A 27,360-nucleotide genomic window follows, 5' to 3' on the forward strand; every position below is an offset into this window, starting at 1 on the left:
AACAAAACATGAACAATATCAAAAAAGAAACAAAAGAACAGGCATGCATATCAAAAATTTGCACCGAAATATAGTGATTAAGAGAAAGCGGACATATATGATCCATGGGTACCTACTCTATTTTTATGAAAACTAAAAGGTAACATTTTGGCAACGTGACGGTCTTCCATCATCATCCTACCGTCGATGGTCTTCACCGAACATTGTCCAAGTCCCGTACCCAAATTTACCCAGAATTACCGGTCAAGAGAGCGTTTTGTAGCCGGCAAACTCTTTTCAAAAGAGGGGTCTTGCGGTTTTGTAACAAGGTTTTCGAAGAAAGTACGATTCTCTACCAAGATGCGTCTCTGTTGGTATCGTTTTGACGGTTCCCAGTGACCCCGAGTACACAAACTTATCAACCACCTCGAATTCTTCACAACCGATACGAGCTCGTGACGGATTGCGAATAATGTTCTTTTGAACAAGCACGAAAGATCATCCTCTTGCCCTCACCATTGCCGTCAAACGGATTCATTCATTTTCTTTAAAAATATTGCATCCTAAAACAGTCACGAAAAAAAAACACATTATTGTTCCGTCTCACGAGTTTCATATCATATTTTATTAAATTATTCCACAATGAATTATTATAAGCTTTGAGCATGCTAACAGCGGTACGGAGGAAACTGTTTTGAATCACTGTTGCGGAAACATGTTTTTAAGTATAGCAGCACCTTCCTACATAACTGATCACAAATATATGTTTTGAGAATAGTTCACACTTTTAATAAGATTTTTGGATGTTTTCCGCCATACACATTTTTGGTAGTTAACCTCAACAGCTTTTCACGCACAGAAGTGCCCTGCTGCTGTCTGTTGTGAGTGGAAAACCAGCCTTCGATTCTTTAACTTAGATTTCACAAATCCTCTCTCCTAGTTATTTTTCCGTAACACTTTATCACTTTCCGTCACCGATTTCCTGAGATACGACTTGACGTAGAAATCCAAAAACATGCCCAGAAAGAACATCGTTTGCGTGAAACCGATCCAATGCCACACCTGAGGAAAACCGCAGTCCATTCCAGTGAGGGCCGGTCGTCCGTAGTGTACGATGAGGTACACGAATTGTGCCAGCTGCATTCGAGTAAGATATATTTTGTACCGCGCAGCCAACGAAGATTTGTACGTTGCGAGATTGTAGTACAGATAGAGTAAGGAATGGCCGAGGGAATTCCAAAGCACAAGCACGAACACATGACCTCCGGGCACGAAAAGTGTTCCATAGTAACTGATCAGTACCATTATTGAATGGTGATACACATGAAGGAAGGACACTTGTGATTGCTTCTTGCGGAGGACGAAGAAGATCGTATCGGTAAGATCCAAGATCTTCAGAACGAAGTATGTATATGAAATGTACAGCTCTTCGTAGCCTAACGTTGTTTTGGAAAAGTCAACCGATTGACACACGTAGGACATGGTAGGTCGCTTCAGTAGATGAATGACCTGAAAGATGAACATCTCGATTGAAAGTTAGGTGTCTTGAAAGGTGCATCATAGTTAAACTTACAAGAAACAAAAAGAGGAAGCCATTGGTTACTATTTGAACTATATTGTATATCCGAATATATTTCATCAAGTCGTATGCCTTCCGCGTGGCCATCAATTTGGGTCCTATCCTTAGAACCGTTACCATGTACATCACAACTATTGTTGGAACTTGCCAATTGGAAGTCAGCAGTGGAAAGTCTATGCTTCGTAAATCTATAAAATAGTGCGAGACTTCAGTTGCATACACGCTCAATTTTCACCTTAACTTGTACCTCGATTATTCCACAGGAACTGATTATAACCGCTGAGCAATTTCGCGACAACTATTTCCATGATTGTAATCTACAGATTTTAAAAATCCGAACTAAACAGATAACTCATTCACACCTAACTAATTCGAGCCCACTGAACTGCGGCATTTTTATAGAGTACTCTACGCAACCGTTTAGGAATCCCCTCGATCGTAACTGTCAATCCGCACAAGCAATGTCCTACCGTGTCGTCAGCATGTTCGCATCGTCTGGTGATGTTTTCCCGGTAATCGACATGCGGAGAGGTAGTTCATCCTAACGCGTGCATTAAGAACAATGCCATTTTGGCTGTAAACGGGTCGAAAAAGTACCCAGGTTCTTGTTTACCCTAAATGTCGGGAATCATACGCTTTGAGGTGTGAGCAAAACAATTTACGACTGCATTCTTTTAACCCCACACGAGGAGCATTCTAATAAATGGTGAACGATGCGGTAATTAGCTTTTGATTTGCTGAAATAGATGGTTGGGTTTAAATGGTTTCGGTGTTTTTCGTGCTTATGAATGGGGATAGATGACTGTTTTATTGCATAGCTGATGGTCTGTGGAGAAAAGGTGGGAAACACACCTGTTAGTAGTGGACATTAGATTAAAATTGAATTTGTAAGCTGCTGGTGGGTGTTTCCGGGTTTTTTGAACAAAATGGCATAGTGAATCAATTTGATTTAGTAGGTATGTAGAAAATGTATCAAAAGATCGCAAAATGCGTCGCGGAAACTTAAAATTGGGATTCTCAGATCTTGTGGTAATTCCGATGTACATCACAACACACATGAGTTTCATTATAAAGCTAGTCATCTACGATTCCAACAAATTTAAAGCTGACGCGCGACGCCCCCAACCCTATGCTTCAAAGTTTATCTTACATTGTGCATTCGACTTAGTTGGTCTAAACATACCGGCCTAGAAAAAGTTAACAACTACCTTGTTGGGATCTATCGTGACAGCTGGTTTTGGAAATTATTTTCCCAACGCCGCGTTTTCGTGTTATAATTCAACGTAGGTACAGTCAAGTCGTGATATAGAAACGGAGAAGGGCCGTTTGGCCGAATACCGAAAGTTGTTTGACCGAATATACCATTTGGCCGAACAGACCATTAGAACGAAAGTCATGTGGCCGAAAGGGTCATTTTGCTGAATAGGACGTTTGGCTGAATAGGACGTTTGGTCGAATAGGACGTTTGGCCAAATAGGATGTTTGGGCAAATAGGGCGTTTAACTGCGAATAGGACGTTTGGCCGAATAGGACGGTTGGCTGACAATGACGTTTGGCCGAATATGACATTTGGCCGAATAGTACATTTGGCCGAAAAGGTCATTTGGCCGAATAGGACGTTAGGCTGGATAGGACGTTTGGCCGGATAGGACGTTTGGTCGAGCAAGACACTTTGAAGAATAGGATGTTTGGCAAAATAGGACGTTTGGTCAAATAGGACATTTGGCTGAATAGGACAATTGGATTGTATAACATTTCGCTGAAAACCATTTCGCGGAATTCATTATCACGGTTGAACATTTCGCGGAATTACATTTGGCGGTTGTAACTTTTTGCGGTACAACATTCGGCGGATTGTACCTTTTCGCCGAATGACTTTTGGCGGAATGTACCATTTTTGTTTTGGTTTGTTTCTCGAAGCTCGTATTTTTTAAATTTCTCACATATATTAAATGAACTGACTCTAAAATTTTATGATTGTAGCTTGTAAATTTAATTTTCGGTGGCTTGTTGAAGTTAATGCTGTGAAGTATCTCCCGAACAAATTTGTATGCAAAAGAAATTTTGACTAAACTGTTTTCGGGAAAGATTCGGAACGATATGGTATCATGTATTAAACCCTTTTTTGTCTACTTTCCGGTGGTCAGTGTGGTGATTTGCTCATAGCTGCTCCAAAGCTGAAAATTGACTGTTTCAATGTTAGAATGAGGACGCTTTTAATACTTCAGACCTTAAGGCTTGCGCCTCCAGAAGTACTCGAGTAGCGCAGGATATGTTGGATAACAAATCTAACCTCAAAATGAATTTAGCGTTCCAAAATTACTCTTTGGTGAAAAATTCGAGTAACATATTAGGATTTGTCCGCCATTTGTATGGGGGCCCGCCACTGTGCCGCGGGCCGGATACAGCCCTTGGCTCCATTTTTTGTGGCCCGCGGCGTTTGAGAAAAAATAGTTCATAACCGGCCCAAAAGCTTTTCTTTCTGGCTCGACAATCTCTTTTTTATTATTTTTTAACAAATACTGTAGGTTATTACTAATTAAAAGAATTAAATCTGGGCAAACACAGATTCGAATAATGCAGCATGGGCCAGTTTGGCTGCTAATGAGATTTTGGCAATATGCATGTCGGCAATTGATCGGCCCCGTTACTATGGGTAGACACTTTTACGTGGTGTGTTACGGTGAAAATCTACCATGGTCAATTGTCAGCTACAGGCAAATCCTGACCCAACGAATACCTTCCCCAATATTCAATTCTGTGGTACCTATGAAGGTGTCGCTGAGTCAGGAGCCTCTCATTAAGTAAGTGCTATATAAACACTTCCTTCCCCTCCCAAGTTACGGTGAAGATGGGCGTGGCCAGGAGTAGTATTCCTCATACTTTTGTGATTTTTATCCTAGATTGAAATCGACCACAACCACCTTGATTTCTAATAGCAATCTGAATAAGGATTTCAAAAGAAAAACATGAGTACCACTAGTGTCCAATCTACGAAGTACACCGTAACTATGCTATGCTACGCATGTCGGCGATTAATTATATGGTGTGCTATAAAGAAAAGGCTTCCTTCAGTAGCATTAGTTTGTCGTAAAGCACGGTGATTAGTTAGAGTTCTCACAGAAGACTTGAAAACTACTTGTCGTAAAAAAGCCCTCTGCTTTTGATTCTACCTGGTTAAAATCGATGAAAATACTAAATGTAAGAAACAAGACGGCACGGCAAATGCTGGGTAAAGCGTACCATTGGTACTTCGCGTACCTGAAGGAATAAAATAGACCCCCTCTCGCGGTCCTTAGCCTCTTACCCAGCAGCTTCTATCCCTACCTCCCCGCGGTGCTGGCCGGGATACGAGCAACCTTAGGGAAGATCGGGTAACCAACCCCGGTGGGAACTATGGTCGTATGCTGACAGGGAAGGGAAAATCTTATTGAGCGTCTGTTCTCCATGTCAGGATCGGCTCACAACAGCGTCTGTTCTCCATGTTGGGGGCGGCTGATCATCGTCCGAGTGCCAGCGAGGGACTCTAAGTGAAACTGTGCACCATGGTCCACCGGAAATAAGGAGGAATGGTCCTCCGGAAATTTAGGGGTTTGGTGTCAGGCCCTGCAAGCCAGCCTTTAAAAAATCATAAGCAACGAACAATCAACAAGAGAGTACGGACCGGAACCATCGGCGAAGACCACTGCGACGAAAAGGGACTAGCGATTGGAAACTCGGTTCGTGGAACTGCAAATCTCTCAACTTCATCGGGAGCACACGCATACTCGCCGATGTGCTCAAGGACCGTGGATTCGGCATCGTAGCGCTGCAGGAGGTTTGTTGGAAGGGATCAATGGTGCGAACGTTTAGAGGTAATCATACCATCTACCAGAGCTGCGGCAACACACACGAGCTGGGAACAGCTTTCATAGTGATGGGCGACATGCAAAGGCGCGTGATCGTGTGGTGGCCGATCAATGAAATAATGTGCAGGTTGAGGATCAACGGCCGGTTCTTCAACTTCAGCATAATCAACGTCCATAGCCCACACTCCGGAAGCACTGATGACGAAAAGGACGCATTCTACGCGCAGCTGGAACGTGAGTACGACAGCTGCCCAAGCCACGACGTCAAAATCATCATAGGAGATTTGAACGCTCAGGTTGGCCAAGAGGAGGAGTTTAGACAGACTATTGGAAAGTTCAGCGCTCACCGGCTAACGAACGAAAACTGCCTACGACTAATTGATTTCGCCGCCTCCAAGAATATGGCCATTCGCAGCACCTACTTCCAACACAGCCTCTCGCATCGGTACACCTGGAGATCACCACTGCAGACAGAATCACAAATCGACCACGTTCTGATTGATGGACGGCACTTCTCCGACATTATCGACGTCAGGACATATCGTGGCGCTAACATCGACTCTGACCACTATCAAAATTCCTATACAGTCAAACCTCCATGAGTCGATATTGAAGGGACCATCGACTCATGGAAAAATCGAGATGTGGAGTAGCAAAACCTTGGAATGCTCTTTGGAGGGACCATCACAGTAACCCAGAAAATATTTTTTAGTATGGAATAATTTGCTTCCATGAGTCGATATCGAGTCATAGAACATCGACTCATGGAGGTTTGACTGTAGTTTTAAGAACCGAACCGAATCAATTTTTGTGCAATGACCATGGTTTCGGATATATGAAAGGAATCCTAGTAGTCATTGCTCGTGAAAAGATGCGTTTTTTTATGTCAGATGATTTTTAACTGCATTTTTTTTTAATCGAGCACAAAATTTTACAGTACTTTAATTCCCAAAATGTTCTTTGGAGTCCTTCTGTTGGCCTCTCTATTGGCGTCCCAAGTGAGATAAAAAAATGGCATCCAGCTGCACAACTCTACTTCAGCGGCTTCCGTAATATCCAGCAGCTCTGCGGGCTAAACGAAAGTGGTCAGACAGTTTCTCATGAAAACCAACCAGAAGGCAATGGAAAGAAGTATAAGACTCTTGGATAAAATTTTCCGCAAACGGATGACGCAGGAAAGTCGCAAATCGATGCAGTCTATCGAATCCCGTTGGTCGATTTGAGTTATATTACTTAACTTGCGATGCATCAGCGGTGCAACGGAATCGGAATAACCTACCACTGGTGTCATCTGGATTTCTCGGAAATTGTGTAAAAGTGATGCCTAAACACTAATTCGTGCACGTTGAGGTGGAAGCCGTCTAGTTATTCCTCGGAAACTATCAAGAAGAAAAGTCTTGTCACGGTTTCGCCGAATTGGATGTTCCCCGGATATTTCGTCAGCTAATTCCATTATATCTAGTTGAAAATTTATTATTATTACATATGATTTATTTATGTATTTCTAACAATCAAATTTATCGTTACTTTCCCATGGTAGATTCTCAATACTTAGTACAGTATATAAGAGTCAAAGTATATAAATTGACACGGGTTTTACACAGATTACCTGTGAAACATGCAATCATGAATTCGTTTCAACACTTAGTACATCCATTTGGGAAGTTGGAAAGCACCTGTCTAGCGTACTAGTTTCGTGGGATCAAACACCAAAATCTATTACATGTTGTGCATATGCCAAATCAAGTTTCAGACATAGTAACCAGCACTTAGTAAATCTCTAAAATCATGCCATGTTGCTGATATTACTTTGCTTCATTTTAATATTCTTTGTACATAACCGTTCTTGCAGGTTTTACAAAACTATAACAGCTTACATTTAATAATAAACAGGATTTAGTTTTTTCATAATTTTTTTGAAAGTATAAATTCTAATAAATCTTTCCTTAGACTTACCAAAAGTATAAATCTAGATAAATCTGTATAAAGACAGTTATTGTCTCTAATGAAAATTATAGCTAGGTTTCCATGCACTGAATTTATTTCATAATTTACGAAATTTTGCGTTTGAATAGTACGACAAAAATGTATTACATCCACTGATAAGCTTGATCCCTCATTTACTTTTAGAAAGCGTTGTTCAGGACAATAATTTTTACCAAAGAGTTTCTTGATGTGAACGCACTGGAAGTATTGCTGCGGCAGCGACAGCAGCAACCTGGACACTAACAGCTACGAACCCTATAGAAACATTGACAGCCTCCAAATTCACCGCAGTTGGGTGTTGTGATTACCGTTCCAATGGAAGCCAAGAAGGATGGGAAGTGCAAAATTACAGGAAATGTTGTGGTCTTCTGGATATCCATGATTCATCTAGTTCAAAATTGGAGCTCTTTTGATAATGGACGAACTACATATATCGGTGAGCACGTTCCAGTTTTTTTTTGTAATTCTAACTTTGATTGCTGCAACAATTTATAAATTCAAAAATCTATCACTAAATACGTACAGGGCATCGTTTGCTACTATTGCTGCGGATATTGTGGGTGTCCCAGATATCCGGTTTACGCTTTAGTTAGTAACGGTGGCTCTTCTAGACCTTCTACTCCCTGAGTAGTTAGTACGAATAAGGGCGTCCTTGTGAAGTTTTGCTGTACCTGTTATGAACGATTAGTACATCCCATTCCCTGCACTTTCTGAAGAAACTTTTTTGCTTCAGATGTGAGTCCTTTTTGTGGTACTAGTCTTCGTAACAAAAAGGGCACCATTACGGAGCATGAGATCTGATCAAATTATTCATAGTACGACCCCAGCTGAGTGAGGAATAGAGGATGACACACACACACACACACACACACACACACACACACACACACACACACACACACACACACACACACACACACACACACACACACACACACACACACACACACACACACACACACACACACACACACACACACACACACACACACACACACACACACACACACACACACACACACACACACACACACACACACACACACACACACACACACACACATACACACACACACACCATGGTTTCGTATATATTCCGGGGAGTACTGGGGTTACCCCCCTCCCGGAAAAAATGGTCACATGCAGATTGGCTTCGAAAACCATCTTGCGACATGTTAAACTTCATGATTTTGCAAAACAAGTACACTGGCGTACATTTCGGCGATTTTTGATCGAATTGGCCACCCTGCGGGTACTTCTAGGGCCTGGTTCTCTTGGAGAAGTCAATCGTGGAACCCATCTTGCGACATGTCAAACTTCATGATTTTGCAAAACATGCACACTGGAGTACATTTAGGCGATTTTCGATCGAATTGACCACCCGCCGGATACTTTCAGGGCCTGGTTCCCTTGAGGAAGTGGTCAATTCTCGTTCAATCTTGGAACCCATCTTGCGACATGTCAAACTTCATGATTTTACAAAACATGTCGTTGACATGTCGCACGATGGATTTCGAAGCCGATCTGCCAGTGACCATTTTTTCAGGGAGGGAGGTAACCCCAGTACTCCCTGGAGTATATCCGGAACCATGGTTATTGCACAAAAATTTACCTCGGTTCCTAAAACTATAGGAATTTTGTGATCGATTCCAGAAGATTGCTTGAAAATCCGTTAGAAATTGGCTGAGCTGCGTGGTTTTGAATTTTGAGTTTTGTCGTAAAATGAGGGTTGGGGACGTACGTGTTAAACTGCGCCCAAAACTATCCGTCATCAACAATGTTCGGTACCGACGACCGCCGCGGTACGACCTACGCGCAGCATCTCGAGGCAGCGTTGCCGGAAGAGGGTAAGCTCGATGGGGCCCCTCTTGAGGACTGCTGGAATACAGTCAAAGCAACCATTAACGACGCAGCGGAGAACAACGTCGGGTATGTGGTACGAAGTCGATGGAACGATTGGTTCGACGAAGAGTGCAGACAGATTTTGGAGGAGAAGGACGCAGCGCGAGCGCTGCAGCAAGGTATCCGGCAGAACGTGGAACGTTTAAGACGGAAGCGGAGACGGCAGACCTGCCTTTTCCAGGAGAAGAAACGCTGCGTGGAAGAACCGTAGTGCGAGAAGATGGAACAGCTGTGCCGTTCTCAAGAAACACACAAGTTCTATCAGGAGCTCAACGCATCCCGCAAAGGCTTCGTGCCGCGAACCGAAATGTGCAGGGATAAGGATGGGAGCATCTTGATGGACCGGCCGGAGATGTGGTGATCGAAAGGTAGAAGCAGCATTACGAGAAACATTTGAATGGTGCTGAGAGTACTGGCAGTGAAAGTCAAAGCAGCGGAGGAGATGACTACGTCAGTTCAGCGGACGATGGAAGCCAACCAGCCCCTACCTTTAGGGAAGTTAAGGATGCCATCCAACAGCTAAAGGCCAATAAAGCAGTTGGCAAGGATGGTATTGGACCTGAGCTCATCAAGATGGGCCTGGAAAAGCTAGCCACTTGCCTGCACAAATTGATAGTCAGAATCTGGGAAACTGAACAGCTGCCGGAGGAGTGGAAGGAAGGGGTTATATGCCCCATCTACAAGAAAGGCGACAAGCTGGAGTGTTTGAACTTTCGAGCGATCACCGTCCTCAATGCCGCCTACAAAGTGATATCCCAGATCATCTTCCGTCGTCTGTCACCATTAGTGAATGAGTTCGTGGGCTCGGCAACGGACCAGATCTTTACTGTACGGCAAATCCTTCAAAAATGCCGTGAATACCAGGTCCCAATGCACCATCTGTTCGTTGATTTCATGGCGGCATACGTATAATGTCGACCGCGGAGAGCTATGGAAAATTATGGACGAGAACAACTTCCCTGGGAAGCTTACCAGACTGATCAAAGCAACGGTGGATGGTGTGCAAAACTGTGAGAAGATTTCGGGTGAACACTCCATTTCGTTCGAATCGCACCGGAGACTAAGACAAGGTGATGGACTTTCGTGCCTATTGTTCAACATTGCGCTAGAAGGTGTCATGCGGAGAGCCGGGTGTAACAACCGAGGTACGATTTTCACCAGATCCAGTCCATTAATTTGTTTCGCGGATGACATGGACATTGCCGTTCAAACATTTGCAAATGTGGCAGAACTGTACACCCGGCTGAAACGTGAAGCAACAAAAGTTGTATTGGTGGTGAATGCGTCAAAGACAAAGTACATGCTTATGGGCGGAACCGAGCGCGACAGGACCCGCCTGGGAAGCAGTGTTACGATAGACGGGGATACCTTCGAGGTGGTCGAGGAATTCATCTATCTTGAATCCTGGCTGATAACAATGTTAGTCGTGAAATACGAAGGCGCATCATCTGTTGAAATCGGTCCTACTACGGGCTCCAGAAGAAACTGCGGTCAAAAAAGATTCGTCACCGCACCAATTGTGCAATGTACAAGACGCTAATAAGACCGGTTGTCCTTTACGAACATTAAACAATGTTTTCCGCTGTGATCGTAGTCCTGCAAATAGTAGCAAATCTCGCTTTGGTGGTGTTCTTATCGCTATTGCGCAGCGGTATGCCAGCCGCATTGTACACACCATTTGTGGACAAGGGCTAGAACAAATTTGTGTTTCGTCTACAATCAAAGGTAGGAGAGTTATTATGTGCGCAATCTACATTCCACCGGACAAAAGTCGTGATGTAGATGTAATTAATGACCATGTTTCATCCGTGAATGAGCTGTGCGAGAAATGTTCGTCTGACGATGCTGTTCTAATCTGTGGGGATTATAACCAGCCACGCATACGGTGGCGTGAAACTGACGGCATTGTGCATTGTGATGGATCGCAACTTCCCCCATGCAGTAGTAATCTCTTGGATGGTATAAACTACTTGTGTCTTGGTGAAAGAAATACTGTATCCAACTCGCTCGATCGCGTCCTTGATCTGGTATTCTGTTTGTCGAATTGTGTGGCTAATGTAAGTTGTTGTGTGGCTCCGCTTCTACCTGTGGATTCTCATCACCCTCCTCTTGAGATCTCTCTGCCAGCGCAAGCAAAATGTGACGAACCGGTGAACAGACAAAATGAGCGCCCACTGGACTATAGAAAGATTGATTCTGAGATTCTTCTGGATTATTTGATGATCGTCGACTGCCATTCGATTTCCGCAATGAATGACGTTGACGACATGGCGGAAGGTTTTGCTCTGTTTTGAATGGTTGGCTCTCTTCGCATGTTCCACGAATCCGGCCGCCAATTTCTTGTGCTTGGAGAACCAGAAGTTTGAAAAAACTAAGAAGAGTGCGAAATGCTTTGCAAAGACAACTACGCCGTGAAATAACTTCTGCCAACAGCTTAGTTTTAAGCAAGCCAGTAATGCATATTGTTTTTTGAATAGCACACTCTACAAATCGTATGTATTGCGCGTGCAAACAAATCTTAGACGACACCCACGAGGATTCTGGAGTTTTGTCAATTCAAAACGGAAAAGCGCGGCGATCCCATCGAGCGTATAGGGTGGGTGTACCAATTGTCGCCATACATAGGAACAACTATTTTTAAAAAATAAGTAAAGACATGTGGGTGAACTTTATATATCAAGGAAAGGTTTTACTTCCTGCTCCTTAGAGCAGCTGTGAAACCACAATAAAATTTGTTATTATCCTCATAATTAATTAATCCATAATTAGAACGTATGCACCAGTTGTGGCACTATTCTTAATTTTGGTTCCTTATTTGGCAAATCCCATTGTTTTCTTATGGGAGTGGCCAAATAGGGACCACTAGTGCGATAACTGGTGCAAAGGACGTCAAAAATTAAGCAAAATCAATTTTTACAATTATGTTTTGCTTGTTTTGGAGGAGATCAAATGTGTAATCGTATCATATGAATATGCTTTATCGATATGAACTTGGTTTGCGATGATTTGATTGGCCATTTGGCATATAAAGCACTAGTGCGACAACTGGTGCTATAGCCACAACTGGTACATCTAGCCTATCTGAATTTATCATCTGCTGCGTCTACCGATGAGTCCTGCAAACTGTTTGCCGAGCATTTCGCATCCATATTCGCATCGAGTAAGACTTCAAAGTTGGAAATCGATGAAGCTATCCGGGATGTTCCTGTTAATATGGTCGAGCTTGGATTATTTGCCATCAATCCAGAAATGGTTTCACTGAAACGTTCATTCGTAGCTGGTCCAGATGGTTCGTCTGCAGTTGTAATATGCCGGTGCATTTACGCTTTAGCACAACCATTGTGCGATATTTTCAACTGTTCACTCCGCCATGCAAAATTGGAAGCAGTCGTTCGTAACACCAGTCTTCAAACGCGGTGATAGCCTCAATGTTGCTAATTATCGTGGTATCACAAGCCTCTCGGCCGCTTCAAAGCTTTTTGAGATTATAATGTGTGGAGTAATTCTGGATGCTTCAAAAACCTATATATCAACCGATCAACACGGATTTCTTCCCGGGCAATCGATTACCATGAATTTGTTGAGTTTTACATCAAAGTGTATCTCGAGTATGGATGACAAAGCGCAAGTCGATACTGTCTACACCGATTTGAAAGCAGCTTTTGACAAAATCGACCATGAAATTCTGATACACAAGTTAACCCGCCTCGGAATATCTACGCAACTGGTATCTTGGTTGATATCCTATCTTATGGATCGGCAGCTTCGGGTGAAGATAGATGCTTATGTGTCTGGTCTGGATCACAAACAGATCTGGTGTACCGCAAGGACCGCTACTGTTCGTTCTTTTCTTCAATGATGCTGTTTTGGGTCTTGGTGAATGTTATAAACTTGTGTACGCTGATGATATGAAGCTTTACATTGTTGTACGAACGTTGTATGATTGCCAGGCTCTAGAAGTATCGTTAACTCTATTTGCCGACTGGTGCCGTAGGAATAAACTGAATGTCAGCGTGGAAAAATGCCAAGTGATAACATTTCACCGTACCGTATCTCAAATATTGCTCGACTCTGTCATATCGATGGCAAAATTCTTAACAGGGTCTCAATTGTGACTGACCTTGGGATCGTGCTGGATTCAAGAATGACTTTTGATTTGCACCGTTCAGCGATAATTTCGAAGGCAACAAGGCAGCAAGGCTTCATTTCTAAGGTTGCGAAGGATTTCTCTGATCCACACTGCTGCAAATCATTGTACTGTGCACTCGTCCGTCCAATTTTGGAAAATGTGTCTGTTGTTTAGCACCCCCATCAGGTCACGTGGTGCTTAAGACTCGAGCGAGTACGAAGGAGGTTCATACGTTCAGCGCTAAAATCTTTGCCAGAGATCCTGAAAACTTGCCGCCGTATCCTGATAGATGTCGATTGCTAGGTTTAGACACGCTGGAAAACCGACGAAAAATACAGCAATCTTTGTTTATTGCTAAACTATTAGCTGCTGAAACTGATGCCCCCGACCTTCTATCCATGATGAACTTCCGTGTACCGAATAGATCACTGCGGAATACTACTTTACTACAACCACGCTACCATCGAACGGTGTTTGGATACAATGAACCGATCTCGGCATGTATTCGCGCATTCACGGCTGTCGAAGATTTATTCGAGTTCAACGAGCCAACTACACGTTTCGTAAAACGGGTTAAACGTTTGTTAAACTAGTAATAAGTTTTTATTTCTATTAAGAGTATTCGAGAGACGGGTGCTTAGGATCATCTTTGACGGTGTGCAAGTAGACGGTGTGTGGCGGCGAAGAATTAACCACGAGCTCGCCCAACTCTACGGCGAACCCAGTATCCGGGAGGTAGCTAAAGCCGGAAGAATACAATGGGTAGGGCATGTTCCAGGGCAGAATTCCGGACAGCAGCCCTGCAAAGATGGTGTTTGCTTCCTATCCAGCAGGTACGAGACGGCGTGGAGCGCAGCGAGCGAGGTGGGCAAACCAGGTGCTAAACGACTTGGCGAGCGTGGGGCGCATTCGAGGATGGAGAGATGCGGCCTCCAACCGTGTATTGTGGCGTCAAATTGTTGATTCAGTGTTATCCGTTTAGATGTAAACTAAATTAATGAATGGACGAATATCACGAAAAAACGATTTTTTAAAGGTTTTGTCCGGTTTTCGTACTGCCGAGGTAGGAAGGCTGCAGACTTCAAAAATATTTGGAGGAAATACATATTATGAATGGGGTTAATGCTTGATTGAAAAACCCTGATTAATCCACCTAGCGGTGATGGTGCCTTTCTCGTGCATTATAAAAATAGTATTTTGGCCATTACTCTTGAGCCCATAGTCCGATCTGGCCAATTTTCAATAGGAAACAACAGGGAGAGTATCCTGCGTCGAATACAACTTGTTGCGAGTAAATCGGTTAAGGCTAAGTGCCTGAAAAATGAGTGACATTTTATACTCATTTTATCTATAAAAAAAGTGGTATTTTGGCCATAACTTCCGAGCCCATAGTCCGATCTGACCAATTTTCAATAGGAAACAATGGTAGAGTATCCTGCGTCGAATGCAACATGTTGCGAGTAAATCGGTTAAGGATAAGTGCCTGAAAAATGAGTGACATTTTTTTACTATTTTTTCTATAAAAAAAGTGGTTTTTTGGCCATAACTTCCGAGCCCATAGTTCGATCTGACCAATTTTCAATAGGAAACAATGGTGAAGCATCCTGCGTCGAATGCAACTTGTTGCGAGTAAATCGGTTAAGGATAAGTACCCGAAAAATGAGTGACATTTTTTTGTTGGGTGCACAGACACACACACATACACACACACACACACACACACACACACACACACACACACACACACACACACACACACACACACACACACACACACACATACACACAGACATCACCTCAATTCGTCGAGCTGAGTCGATCGGTATATAACACTATGGGTCTCCGGGCCTTCTATAAAAAGTTTGTTTTTGGAGCGATCATATAGCCTTTACCGTATACTTAGTATACGAGAAAGGCAAAAAGGTCTATATATTTATTTTCTGAATTAAGGGTTTGGGATAAATAACAAAAACATCACGGAACGATAAATTTATTTATTTTTCTTCGTGTATAATTTACTCATTTCTAACTCCAGGCGAATTAAATCCTGTACAATTCAAAGTAGTTATTTTCTTATCGCGTATCCGGGTTGAAATCAAATTTCACTAAAAGTGTCAAATGGTCTGTGTTTAGGAGATTAGCTCTGCTCAAAACCTGCTAAGCTGCAGCAAGTAGAGCGCACCTATAAAATTAATAACAAAAGCTCGTTTGACAACACTGCTGGTTGATGAACATAATTTGATCTGAATAAAAGTGAACTCAAAATTACAGCAAATCGTGTAAGATAAAAACGCAAATAATACATCATACTAGAAAAATCCTAAAAAGTTTTAAATAGATAGGCTGCAAATAAAAGTTCAAATTCGTCTCTGTTTATATTGAATAACGATACCGTGTTTCTTGGTAGGGAAATGATTTTATTCGCCATCTTATGCTCCGATAGCAAAATCGCAAAATAAGCAACAAATGAATTTATTTTTCATACATTCGTTTTTCATTGGATTGATATGGGATACTATGAGATGGAGAATCGAAACATTCACCCTATAGCCACTGTAGATTCCATAGTGGTTTGATAACCGCTAATAACACTTTTTAAATCTATGAAACCTACACCGACTTCAGTTGTGGGAACCGTTCTACAATTAGGTGCAAATAAGTTTTTGTTATGAGACTCTACGCTAGGATTAAATAAGAATAATTACGCCCCTAGAGAACGACGAGAAAAAAAAATCAAACCATATGCAGCTACGTATTGGGAACAATCTCCGTGACGTGATCAACTAGAACCGCACCGGCGTCCAACAACCAGTGGTTTCGTCTCTTCTGAAATAGTGCGGATTGTTATTCCGGAATACCGTAACCGCCGGGAATTGGTTGTCTTGGATGTATCTAAGTGTGGCACGGACCTAAAAACGATGGATAGTTCAGTTAGAGTTCGTCCCGAACAGTAGTATTATTCATGGCAAGCGGGGTTCGAGCCTTCACTGCCCCACAGCAGCACGTACTTGCATAGCAAAGTGGGGTGGCTCCACCTCGGGACTAGTGGATAGATGCTGGAGGATGAACTCGTCGCTCTGCGACAGCCAGAGGTCCACCCCACGCAGTGGATCGTAGTTGAATGGACCGATTCGGAGCATTCCGACAGTGGAGTCGTAGATATCGAGCACCTGAGACATGAAAAAAGATTGGTTACGTTGGTAAGAAAATAAAATATGAGATATTCGAATGGTACCTGATGGCCACCAGTAAAGTGTCGTGCCATACGCAATTGAAGGTCGGGGCCCTTGTCCGGTAAGGTGGCTGGGAAAATCTCTCCAGTTTTGACGTTCACTCCGATGCCGTAGATGATGGGCCAGTTGAGATCCCCTCGTAGGATGGTGTTCAGCTCACCGACACAGGCTTGTGTCAAATCGATTTCCAGTGGGTGTTTGTGGAACGATTCTGAAAAGATAAACGCCATTCGGTTTCTTTACATGATAATGTTTCAAATTGTTTTATTAATTAGGGTTTACGTAATTATCACTATTTTCTTTTCAAATTTAAAATGAGCTGACGGCTTTGTATGTCACGAATTATCAATGGAGAAGACTTCCATGTATTTCACAGCTCACTTTTACCAGGATCTTACTATGAAGGTAAATATCGCATAATCCAATTTTAACAATCTTGAATAGAATTTAAACAGAAGCTGAGTCTGGGAGCTTTATTTAATAAATTTTAAATCTTCTTTTGATTTCAGCAGTGCTTAAACATGCACCCAAAAAACAAATCTGACAATTATTGTATAAAATCTGGGCATATACAATTCTGTAAGCTTTTTATACAAATATTGTATTAAAATAACCTTAACGTAATATACGTTAAAAAGGTAATTTCATTTGCCGTTAAAAGTATTATTTACAAAATATTGAAAGCATCTTAGGTGGGCGGGTTCAAAAAGCACTTATAATTCCAATTAGCTTAACCTAATTAGAGTCTACTCGTTACCCTCCATCCAGGGTTGCCATTATGCCAGATATATCTGGCACTGCCAGACTTTTTGGCAGCAAAAAGAGAAAAAGAGAAACCACTCAAAATGCCAGACTTTTACAATTTCAGACAGATTTTTTTTTTAATTATAGCCTGCGTGAACATTTTCAAACATTTCTAATGAGTTATTCAGTTATTATTTTCATATTCATTCAATAACTGATATCTGACCGCAAAACTCATTTTTGAATCAATTTCAATCTTTTATAAATAAAGTGAAGGTATGGTTTTTGCGGATTGCGGTTTGGCCATGCTGTTTTCCAGAAATCGGTTTTGAAGGAATCTTTCAAGGCTAATTTTTGGCGTTTCGAGTTCTGGAAATGCTTACAACATTCTGTAACAATGATCCCAATGAATGTAATCATTGTCTAGTTCCATGATTTATCACATTTCCTGGTTATTCGTCAATTCGGCGTCCTTCTGGAAGATCCGAAACATCATTAAACTTCTTTTGATGGACCTTATTGGCCACCGGAGGTCCTACGTAAGATTTGGGGCATACGTAAAAGTGAAAAGTTTATAAAACTCATCCGTCTCCGAAAAGCGAATGATTGACGTGGTCCGTTCTCATGAGTCTGAGTGGCCACCGAAATTCCTCCGGAAAATCCGGAACCTCCGTAAAAGTGGTAAATTCACGATACTCAGAGCGCAATTTTGTACAAATCTTTTCATTATTATACTCTGAGTAACAAATGCTTGTCTTAGCCCCTTCTCATGGACTTGTTACGCTCCGGAAGCCATGAGATGAAGTTCAGAAGCCGTTCCCATAATTATGTATATTCTTTTTATAATTTTCAGATATTTCAGAGCTAATCTAAAATCTAACAATCAATTCAATCTAATTTTTTTTAATTTTTTTAAAATGGTATGATTTCTAAGAATCTCATTTTAACAAATATCGAATTGCTTAAACGAATATCTTAGGCGGGAAAAGAAATTCTTTTCAAGACAAAAAAAAAGATAAACATAGAGCAAAAGCAAAAAGAGGGTCAGAACATAATTTTCTAATATTGGTAATAATAATTAGTATTAGATCACATTTTTAGTTAAAATCTCTTAAATTACAAAAAAATATAAATTAATATTAGAAACTTTAAAAAACACCTAAATAAAGACTAAAAAATGATAAAGACGAATTTCTTCGCCAGATTTTGCCAGATTTTTAATTTGTAGCATGCCAGACTTTTCCCAAAAAGTAGTGGCAACCCTGCCTCCATCACCATAACTAAGCCAGCATCGAGGCTGATCCAACAAGTTAACTACAAATTAGTCAAGCCGCATAATCACACCACTCACACGAGAAACAAGACCCATAAATGTCCATTAATCTATCAGTCGCGGCTCGCACGTTCCTTCAAGCCGAGCAATGAATGACCAGCTGCCACCGCGACAATGTCTGATTCGATTCCAGAGCCATTAATTCCATTAGCTTGGCGGGGTGCTAATTCTTGTGTAGAACAAACCCGAACCAACGAGACGTGTGAATCATATGATGGTCGTATCTCCAGTAATGCGTGGCACCCCCATTTAATGCAATAGAGAATAATGTTTTCAATTGAATTTTATCATGCTTACAAGTCATTTCTACGACTTTTCTTTGAACATCTACGATAAAGACAATTGTTGAGCCGTGGTAATGCACATCTCTATATATATGGAAATGGATGGCCGGTCAATCAACGCGCCATGACCACCGCGAGACGGCCACACAGTCGCTCTCCAAAGTGGTTCGAACAGAAGCAGTAGAGGCACTCAATTAAATCTTCATCAGTCATTCAAATATGTGGCAGTCAGAAGAACGATGTTCTGGTCCGAACCGCTTGCTCCAACGAAGGTCAATTTGGAAATAATTAAATCAAAAAATTGACTCCAATCAACGGTCTAGGTTCCATCATCGTTTGCTTTGAAAGTGAGGCGTTTGTAGTGGCTCGACTGAATTTGCCGTTTGGGATGATACCTACTACTCGTCAATGAGAAAGTGCCAAAATTTGGCACTTCCTCCGAGATGTGATTGGTTTGATATTTGATAACAGTGTCGATTTAATTATTTAATAACTGTTTAACCTCATCAATAGGTGAATAATTAGGTATTTTGTGTTCTATACGTAAGCTGTTCAAAATCACCTGTAGAGAAAATTATATATCTTGTCAAGAATTGTTTTAATTTGTGCAATGCATAATAATTATTGACATGCGTACGCTTAATAGGTTTAGGTTGGTGTTTGTTAAGCAAACAGAAACGAGTAGACAGCCTACCAGAGTAGGAGTATTTTATTACACTACAACATTTATACAAAATCAATCTAAATATGAGAAATCTCGCTTAACTTTTCAAAAGGACCTAAGTAACATTTTTTTCATGAATTAATTTTAATACTGCAATCAAAAGCTTTCATGTTGTTCTGTTGATTGCGCTATTCAAATTAATTCATGAAAAAAATGTTACTTAGGTCCTTTTGAAAAGTTAAGCGAGAAATCATTACATTTTCGTGAAAGTCGAGAACTTCCTGAGTGAAGTGAAGGCAACATCTGGAACAAGTTCCTTGGATTTTTTTTGAGGAAGTCTGGGTGGAGATTGGAAAGGAAGTTCCAAACAGAAGTTCCAATCAAATCATTCATTGTTTCATTCTACCTTAAATAATAGTTTTAACTACTGACACCAAATTATCAATGCATCAATTACGCCAAAATAACTAGTGCCCAACTGTACTAGAATTCTGGAGCCGGTAGTGCTTAGAATCGCCTGCAAATTGAAAAAAGTAGAGGGTTGTTTCAAAGATACGACCGCAAATTGAACGTAGAATTACGTATAGTGCGATGGAGGATACGAAATTTGATCATCAACATTTTATGCATGTTCATGCCGGATGGCTAACAGCCGAAATGTAGGTAATTAACTGTTAAAGTGCAATTTCAATATTGGCTGGCGAAATTCAATTTTTCAATAGTAAAATGCATTAAATCAACTGTTTACAATATTGGTATAGAATTTATGTGAGTTAACTGATCGATTCATACCAAAATCTCCGGAATCCGTTGGAAAACGGCCTGAGTTATTACGAGTACGAGCCTTCCTGACCTCTTTTCGTGACGGTCTTAAATTTGAAACTTTGGAATGATCCCCCTATCCTACTGTAAGACGTGATTCTACGTCAAAAAATAATTCACTCAGACCAGCTTCGAACCAACGGCGTCGAGAATAAGAGGCCCCAATGATAGCCTCGACACTATGAACGCTTTGTTATACGTGTGACAAAATGTGCGCAATATTGTAGGGTGCTGTCAATACGATGGGAGCGGGCCATTTGGCATAAAGTCATTTGGCATAACGCCATTTGGCATAAGGTCATTTGGCATAAAGGCCATTTGGCATAACGGTCATTTGGCATAACGGACATTTGGCATAATTGTAACCAACGTCAAAAGTGAGGGTCTTTTGGTATAACGGACATTTGGCATAATTTTTCTTTGCGTTCGCTAAATGGTGACTAAGTGGTGCGGGAAACACCACGGAATAGTAAATATAACACCCGTCGATAACAATATTAAAAAGACATTGTCCTCTCGTGGAAAGAATGCATTTGCAATGCAATGCAAAAGTAGGTGCATGCCCGGATTAGAGCAGTGGTGGATATAATCCCCTCTTTAAAAGAAGGCGTGTTGCCGGATTATGGCAATGAAGGATGTGATCCCTTCTTTAAAGTAGGTGCTTGCCCGGATCATGGCAATGGAGGATATGATCTCTTCTTTAAAAGTAAGCGCTTGCCCGGATTAAGGTCATGGTGGATGCGATCCCTTCTTTAAAGGTAGGCGCTTGCATAGATTATGACAATGGATGATGTGATCCCTTCTTTAAAAGTAGGCGCTTGTCCGGATTATGACAATGTTGGATGTGATTCCTTCTTTAAAAGAAGGCGTTTGTCCGGATTGAGGCAATGATGGAAGTGATCCCTTCTTTAAAAGTAGGCGCATGCCCGGATTAAGGCCATGGTGGATGCGATCCCTTCTTTAAAAGTAGGCGCTTGCATAGATAATGACAATGGATGATGCGATCCCTTCTTTAAAGGTAGGCTCTTGCATGGATGATGTGATCCCTTCTTTAAAAGCAGGCGCTTTTTTTTCAATCGTTTGTTTATTAGGCTCATTTGTTTAATAAAAAAAACTCTACGGAGCCGATCATCATTTTGATAATTTAACATCTCATTGAGTTTAATTAATAATAGCTTCTACGCGCACATTTCTTCTTCAGTTCCTGAGCTGGACCGGGAAGCCGCAAATTGAGCTCGCCGCTGAGTAGCATCTGGGCTTGACATAGCCTTCTGAATTGCTCTGGCTACCTCCTCCAGTTTCTTCACATTTTCTTTACGTTGGTTTTCTACAGAATCTGGTCCGGTATCATTATCGACTAACAAAACATCTTCCGCTTCCGAATGTTCGATGATTTCCTCTTCAATCAAATACTCCGTCCTATCTAACGACTCCAGCGCTTCTGGTTCAGCATGCGTTTCTGCAACAACTGCGGCATATGTATTACTTGCTACCCTTTTTTGTTTCCTTTTCTCCTGTTTATTACTAACGCGTTGTGGACAAGATTCTTTCCTGTGACCAGGTGCTTCACACAAAAAACACTTGTCCTTGAGACCGTTATAATAAACTCGTCCTTTTCGGTGCCCCACCTCGATCGTCGGTGGAATGTCGGTTTTCACATCCAGGTATACACCACGCACTCCAGTATGCATATGACCGAGTCCTGATTCCGTTGGGAATTGTTCACGGACAACACGTTCGACTTTTCCGTATTGGCTTAGCGTCAATGATAAAATATCATCGCTTAGCTCCGGAGGCAAATCGAAAATACGAACGTACCGTCAACTGGGGGGAAGATGATCATTTTTAAGACAAAACATGCAATAACAATGTGTGTTTACATTTTAAATCGAAACAAATATTTTCAAAACATGTACTGCTATACGTTGCAATAATCAACAACTTTAGTTTTCTGAAATGTGTTCGCATTTATTAAAATAAATTAGATTATCACACATTTTTTGAGTAATCTGGTTTGGGGTGAAGTTGATCAAGACAGCTCTACTAAAATCATTATGACCTAGTAGTCAAAATACACTAGGTTATTTGTATGAATGTTGAATTTACTACGTAAAGAAGTCTACGAAGTCAATATTTGAAACGAAAATAGCGTCATTTATGGCTATCTCTCTCTTTCTTCCACAAAATACATTTTCATGATTATAATCGAAAAACTCGGATTTCTACCTAGCGGTAACATTACTTGAACGGAGAATATTGTTGACTACCGTTTCATAAAAAAATTTGGCACTTTTGACTGACACATCAAATGATCATCTTCACCTCAACGATCATCTTCCCCCCAGTTGACGGTACTGAACATTTGTTCCTGCGACGCGCATGAACACTTCCACTGACTTTCCATTTTCGTACAGAAACTTTCTTTGCTCTGCATTTTTTTTGCAATGCCTCCGCCATTGATTCCGGTGTTACGAACTTAACGAAGAGGGAGCGATCCAAGGGCGTTCTATACACCGGCTCCATCAATAGAACATCCGCATCCAGCTGCTTCAGGAACATTGCAATTTCCTCCCACGAAGGCCGAGGACTGCCCGTAGTGAATCGAAACTGTACGGTGTTAACGATCTCACGCATTTCACTTATGGTATTTTGCTATTAATGGCAAAAACTGAATGGATCTGAAGTTAACGACCGTGAGACAAAGCGCATGTGAAAAAATCACCATCAAACGGCAACCACTGTGTGCAGAACAAAACGAACTGCAGAGAGCACGTTTGCTTCCGACTGTTCTCGACAACAGCAGCGGTAGAACTGAAAAGTAGGCGCTTGTCCGGTTTATGAATATGTTGGATGTGATTCCTTCTTTAAAAGAAGGCGTTTGCCCGGATTGAGGCAATGGTGGAAGTGATCCCTTCTTTAAAAGTAGGCGCATGCCCGGATTAAGGCCATGGTGGATGCCATGGATTAAGGCCATGGTGGATGCGATCCCTTCTTTAAAAGTAGGCGCTTGCATGGACTATGGCAATGGAGGATGTGATCCCTTCTTTAGAAGTAGGCGCTTGCCCGGATTATGACAATGGTGGATGTGATTCCTTCTTTAAAAGAAGGCGCTTTCCCGGATTGAGGCAATGGTGGATGTGATTCCTTATTTAAAAGAAGGCGCTTGCCCGGATTGAGGCAATGGTGGATGTGATCCCTTCTTTAAAAGTAGGCACTTGCCCGGATTATGACAATGGTTGATGTGATTCCTTCTTTAAAAGAAGGTGCTTGCCCTGATTGAGGCAATGGTGGATGTGATCCCTTCTTTAAAAATAGGCGATTGCACGGATTATGGCAATAAAGGATTTGATTTGTTCTTCAAAAATAGGCGCTTGTCCGGATTGAAGCAATGGTGGATGTAATCCCTTCTTTAAAAGTACGTGTGTGGCCTGAATTGTGGCAATGCAATGGTGGATGTGATCCCTTCTTTAAAAGTAGGCCCTCCCGGATTATGGCAATGGTAGATGTGACTCCTTCTTTATAAGTAGGCGCTTGTCGGGAATAAATCAATGGTAGATGTGATCTCTTCCCCGAAAAGCACAATTCAGATTGATTTGGTTGCAATAACTCATATGTGACATGATTGGTTTTAGTCATTCGTCTATGACAAGTGTGTGGCTTGAGTTTTTAAACTTAGGCGCTTACCCGCATTAAGGCAATGGTGGATTTGATCCAGTCTTACGGCGCATGCTCGGATTGAAGCAATGGTGGCCCGGAATAAGTCAATGATGGATGTGATCTCTCTTTCGGAAGTAATTCTGCCGTTTTGTTATTTTGTTCTCCCGGAAAATGTCTACCATCAATCTAAATTTATCAGAAAACAGCCTCGACCTACTTTATCTACGCTAAACATTACATGAAATATCCCTTTCGCTGTCACAGCTCGAAATTATGCCAAATGACCCACTCTTTTCTTACAGTTCAAAATTATGCCAAATGTCCCTTATGCCAAATGACCATTATGCCAAATGGCCTTTATGCCAAATGGCCTTTATGCCAAATGACCTTATGCCAAATGGCGTTATACCAAATGGCTTTATGCCAAATGACCCAGACCCCAATACGATACACCGCGCGGCTGTTGTAATGTTTCCGAAAGCGCATTTGCACAATATTCCACGCGGCGTTTTACATTCGAAAGGAACAACCGCACCTTTGCCGCAATGTTATCTCCCCATAAGAGTCGAGTATACGGCCAGCAAAAAGCGCGGGGCGTCGTTTCCTCTGGGGAACGCGGCGTGTATTTTTGGGCTAATGCGTTTATACATGCTGCTTTTCATCAGCCCGGTGGCATCACTATCTCACACAATAGGTTTGTTTTGCAGCCAACATTGCGCGACCGTATCCCACTGACAGTTCTGTATCCTAATGAGAATCAAATGTGATGTTTGTAAACAAAACACATACTATCATGAATTTTACACTGAGATGATGGCTGCAAAAACGTGGCGTCGTGCCACCCACCTGCTTTTCATCAATCACACCTTCATTGAAGTCCATCGTAAACAACAAGGCCAGTAAACGTTAAAACTTTGAAGATTTCTCGCTTAACTTTTCAAAAGGATCTAAGTAACATTTTTTTCATGAATTAATTTGAGTACTGCAATCAAAAGCTTTCATGTTGTTCTGTTGATTACGCTATTCAAATTAATTCATGAAAAAAATGTTACTTAGGTCCTTTTGAAAAGTTAAGCGAGATTTGTTCCTAGCAACCAAAAAACCAAAATACGACTTTAAGGACACTCCTCACGGAATCCAAATTCAAAATACTCGCGTTTTCAAGGGCACACCGCTCAGTACGGAAGCAACGCACAACTGTCAATTTTATTTTTTCAGTTTTGCGTGAAATGCGTGAAATAACAAAATTGACAGTTTTGCGTTAATTCTATGTATCGAGTGGTGTGCCCTTGAAAACGCGAGTAAGTACTAGAACGCTAGTGGCGCTGTAGTCATAATTTATGCATCATATTGTAGTGCATGTTTCATTCCATGACCAACATCGGTTTGACTCTTGTACTACCGGTACTTTGGCTGCCAGTTCAAAGTAACCTAGATGTTAGTCACGCGAACAGGAACGACATTAGCAATCTTGTACTTTTGAACCAACTCTTTAACTACGCGTTTATAGTTTAATTGGGATGAAGATAGTGGTTGGTCCACGTTTCGTTTCATCAACAACATTAGTTTGACATTCAAAGAATCAGTACTTTGGCTGCAAGGCCGATGAAAACTAGATGTTAGTCACGCGAATAGGAGCAACACTAGGGTACGATTAGACACGTGGACCACCAAATCAGATATTTTCCCAAAATTTATGAAGTCGACTCTCTACATCTCGATGTTCTATATCTCGATATCTCTCCCTATGGCGATGGTTTCCTCAGCCCCTACAATCTACATACATTTCGGCTTTGTACATCTCGATAACCTCCCTATCTCGATATCTCTCTATCTCGATGTTCTCTGACCATATTTTGTTCAGGGTTCACTCTCCTTATGTCGATATGTTCAAATTTTTATTGTCTAGAACATATCTGGACAATAACAAACATATCAATAACAGTTAACGACTTGTATTTTGTTGTCGTTTTTCATAGAAACGAGCTTTTTTCGTATCATGTACCCATTCCAATTTTCCTTCCATTCCTCGATCTCTCCCTAGCTCGATGGTCCCTTCAATATCGAGATGTGGAGAGGCGACTGTAAACGCCAAAGTTGGTTTGAGAAAAAAAATTATTTTCCGCCAATTATTAATAATTTTGGAGAGGAAAAATTCCGTTATTTTCGAAAGAATTTTTTGGAGAAATTTAGAAATTTCGTCTGAAATTTCAATAGGTATTTCTCCTAAAAATCTAATGGAAATTCCATCGTAAACTCCAGTAAGAATCCCTTCAGAAATTCTTTTGCAAAATCTATTTCAGGTTTTCCTTTTAGAAATGTCTTCAAAAATTCATTCTGAAGTTTCTCCAGGAATTTCTGTGAAAATTTCTTCTGAAAATTCTTCAAAAAATCTTTCCACTCCAGAAATTTCCACCAGGAATAATTTGGAAAATTACGCCATAAATTCTTTTTGACAATTCCAAAGGGAAATCCTATGGAAAAACTTTTGTAAATTTCTCCGGATATTCCTTTGCTTTTAGTAAAACTAACGAAATTCCTGTCGGAATAATTCTGAGAATTTTGTTGGAAGACTTTCTGTAGAAATTTATTAAAGATTGTACAAGGAAATTCTAAAGGAATTTTTGGAATGGTTTCTAACGGAAATATTAATGGATTTTGTAGATGAAATTTTTCGAAAAAACTCTAAAAGTAATTATAGAATGATTCCTAAAAGTATTTCTGAATGAACTTCAGAAAAAAAAATAATGAATTTCCAAGAATTTCTTCCCATAGTTTTGAAAGGGCTTTTTTTAATGAAAATACTGGAAACATTTGTTCGAGAAAATCCTGAAATAAATTCTGATGCAATTCCTTACCTTTCCCAAGAAATCCCTTCGGAAACTCTAGGAAGACATTTTTTGGAATTCCTTCTAAAATTCTTATAGGAATTCCATCGGTCATTTCTCCGGATCTTTTTAATCAACTCTTCCAGAAATTCTTTAGAGATTTCTTTAGAAATTTGCACGAAATTTTCTTTGAGAATTCTTTCGGGAATCTCTTTAGAAAATCCTGAAGGAATTCTTTAAGGAATTTTTCATAAATTTCATTACCGTCGTGCGGGGCTTCTTTTGATTCCGGGGGCTACTTTGGATTTTTGATTTTTTGAAAAAAATAAACGTAAAAAATAACAAATTTGAACCAGAAAGTTACCATCCAAC

At 41.1% G+C, this 27,360-nt stretch overlaps 2 protein-coding genes across 3 annotated transcripts in view; both read right to left on the reverse strand.

Annotated features, from left to right (window-relative positions):
• Positions 1 to 562: 562 nt before the first annotated feature.
• Positions 563 to 1,920, reverse strand: LOC134221442 (elongation of very long chain fatty acids protein 4-like). Its single transcript, XM_062700633.1, has 3 exons — positions 1,806 to 1,920; positions 1,553 to 1,746; positions 563 to 1,488 (listed from the first exon to the last, which is right to left on the reverse strand). The coding sequence occupies exons 1-3, from the start codon at positions 1,864 to 1,866 to the stop codon at positions 916 to 918; spliced, it is 828 nt and encodes a 275-aa protein (XP_062556617.1). The 5' UTR covers positions 1,867 to 1,920; the 3' UTR covers positions 563 to 915.
• A 13,482-nt stretch (positions 1,921 to 15,402) lies between these two features.
• Positions 15,403 to 27,360, reverse strand: part of LOC134225819 (protein N-terminal asparagine amidohydrolase) — a 199,227-nt gene continuing 187,269 nt past the window's right edge. For both annotated transcript variants that reach the window (XM_062706189.1, XM_062706190.1), the window contains exons 6-8: positions 16,659 to 16,867; positions 16,432 to 16,593; positions 15,403 to 16,332 (exon numbers count right to left, since the gene is read on the reverse strand). In XM_062706189.1, coding sequence (XP_062562173.1) covers positions 16,207 to 16,332; positions 16,432 to 16,593; positions 16,659 to 16,867 — 497 coding nt within the window. In that variant the 3' untranslated portion in view covers positions 15,403 to 16,206. The remainder of the gene's footprint in view (positions 16,333 to 16,431; positions 16,594 to 16,658; positions 16,868 to 27,360) is intronic.

Source organism: Armigeres subalbatus, chromosome 3 (assembly GCF_024139115.2).
Source record: "Armigeres subalbatus isolate Guangzhou_Male chromosome 3, GZ_Asu_2, whole genome shotgun sequence".
NCBI lineage: Eukaryota > Metazoa > Arthropoda > Insecta > Diptera > Culicidae > Armigeres > Armigeres subalbatus.

Excerpts from the sequence above, each read along its gene's own strand:
- LOC134221442 (XM_062700633.1), bottom strand. The coding sequence starts at position 1,866 with ATGGAAATAGTTGTCGCGAAATTGCTCAGCGGTTATAATCAGTTCCTG. Across the intron at positions 1,747-1,805 it reads GTTCCTGTGGAATAATCGAG|ATTTACGAAGCATAGACTTT; the intron begins GTACAAGTTAAG and ends ACTATTTTATAG. Across the intron at positions 1,489-1,552 it reads GCTTCCTCTTTTTGTTTCTT|GTCATTCATCTACTGAAGCG; the intron begins GTAAGTTTAACT and ends TTCATCTTTCAG.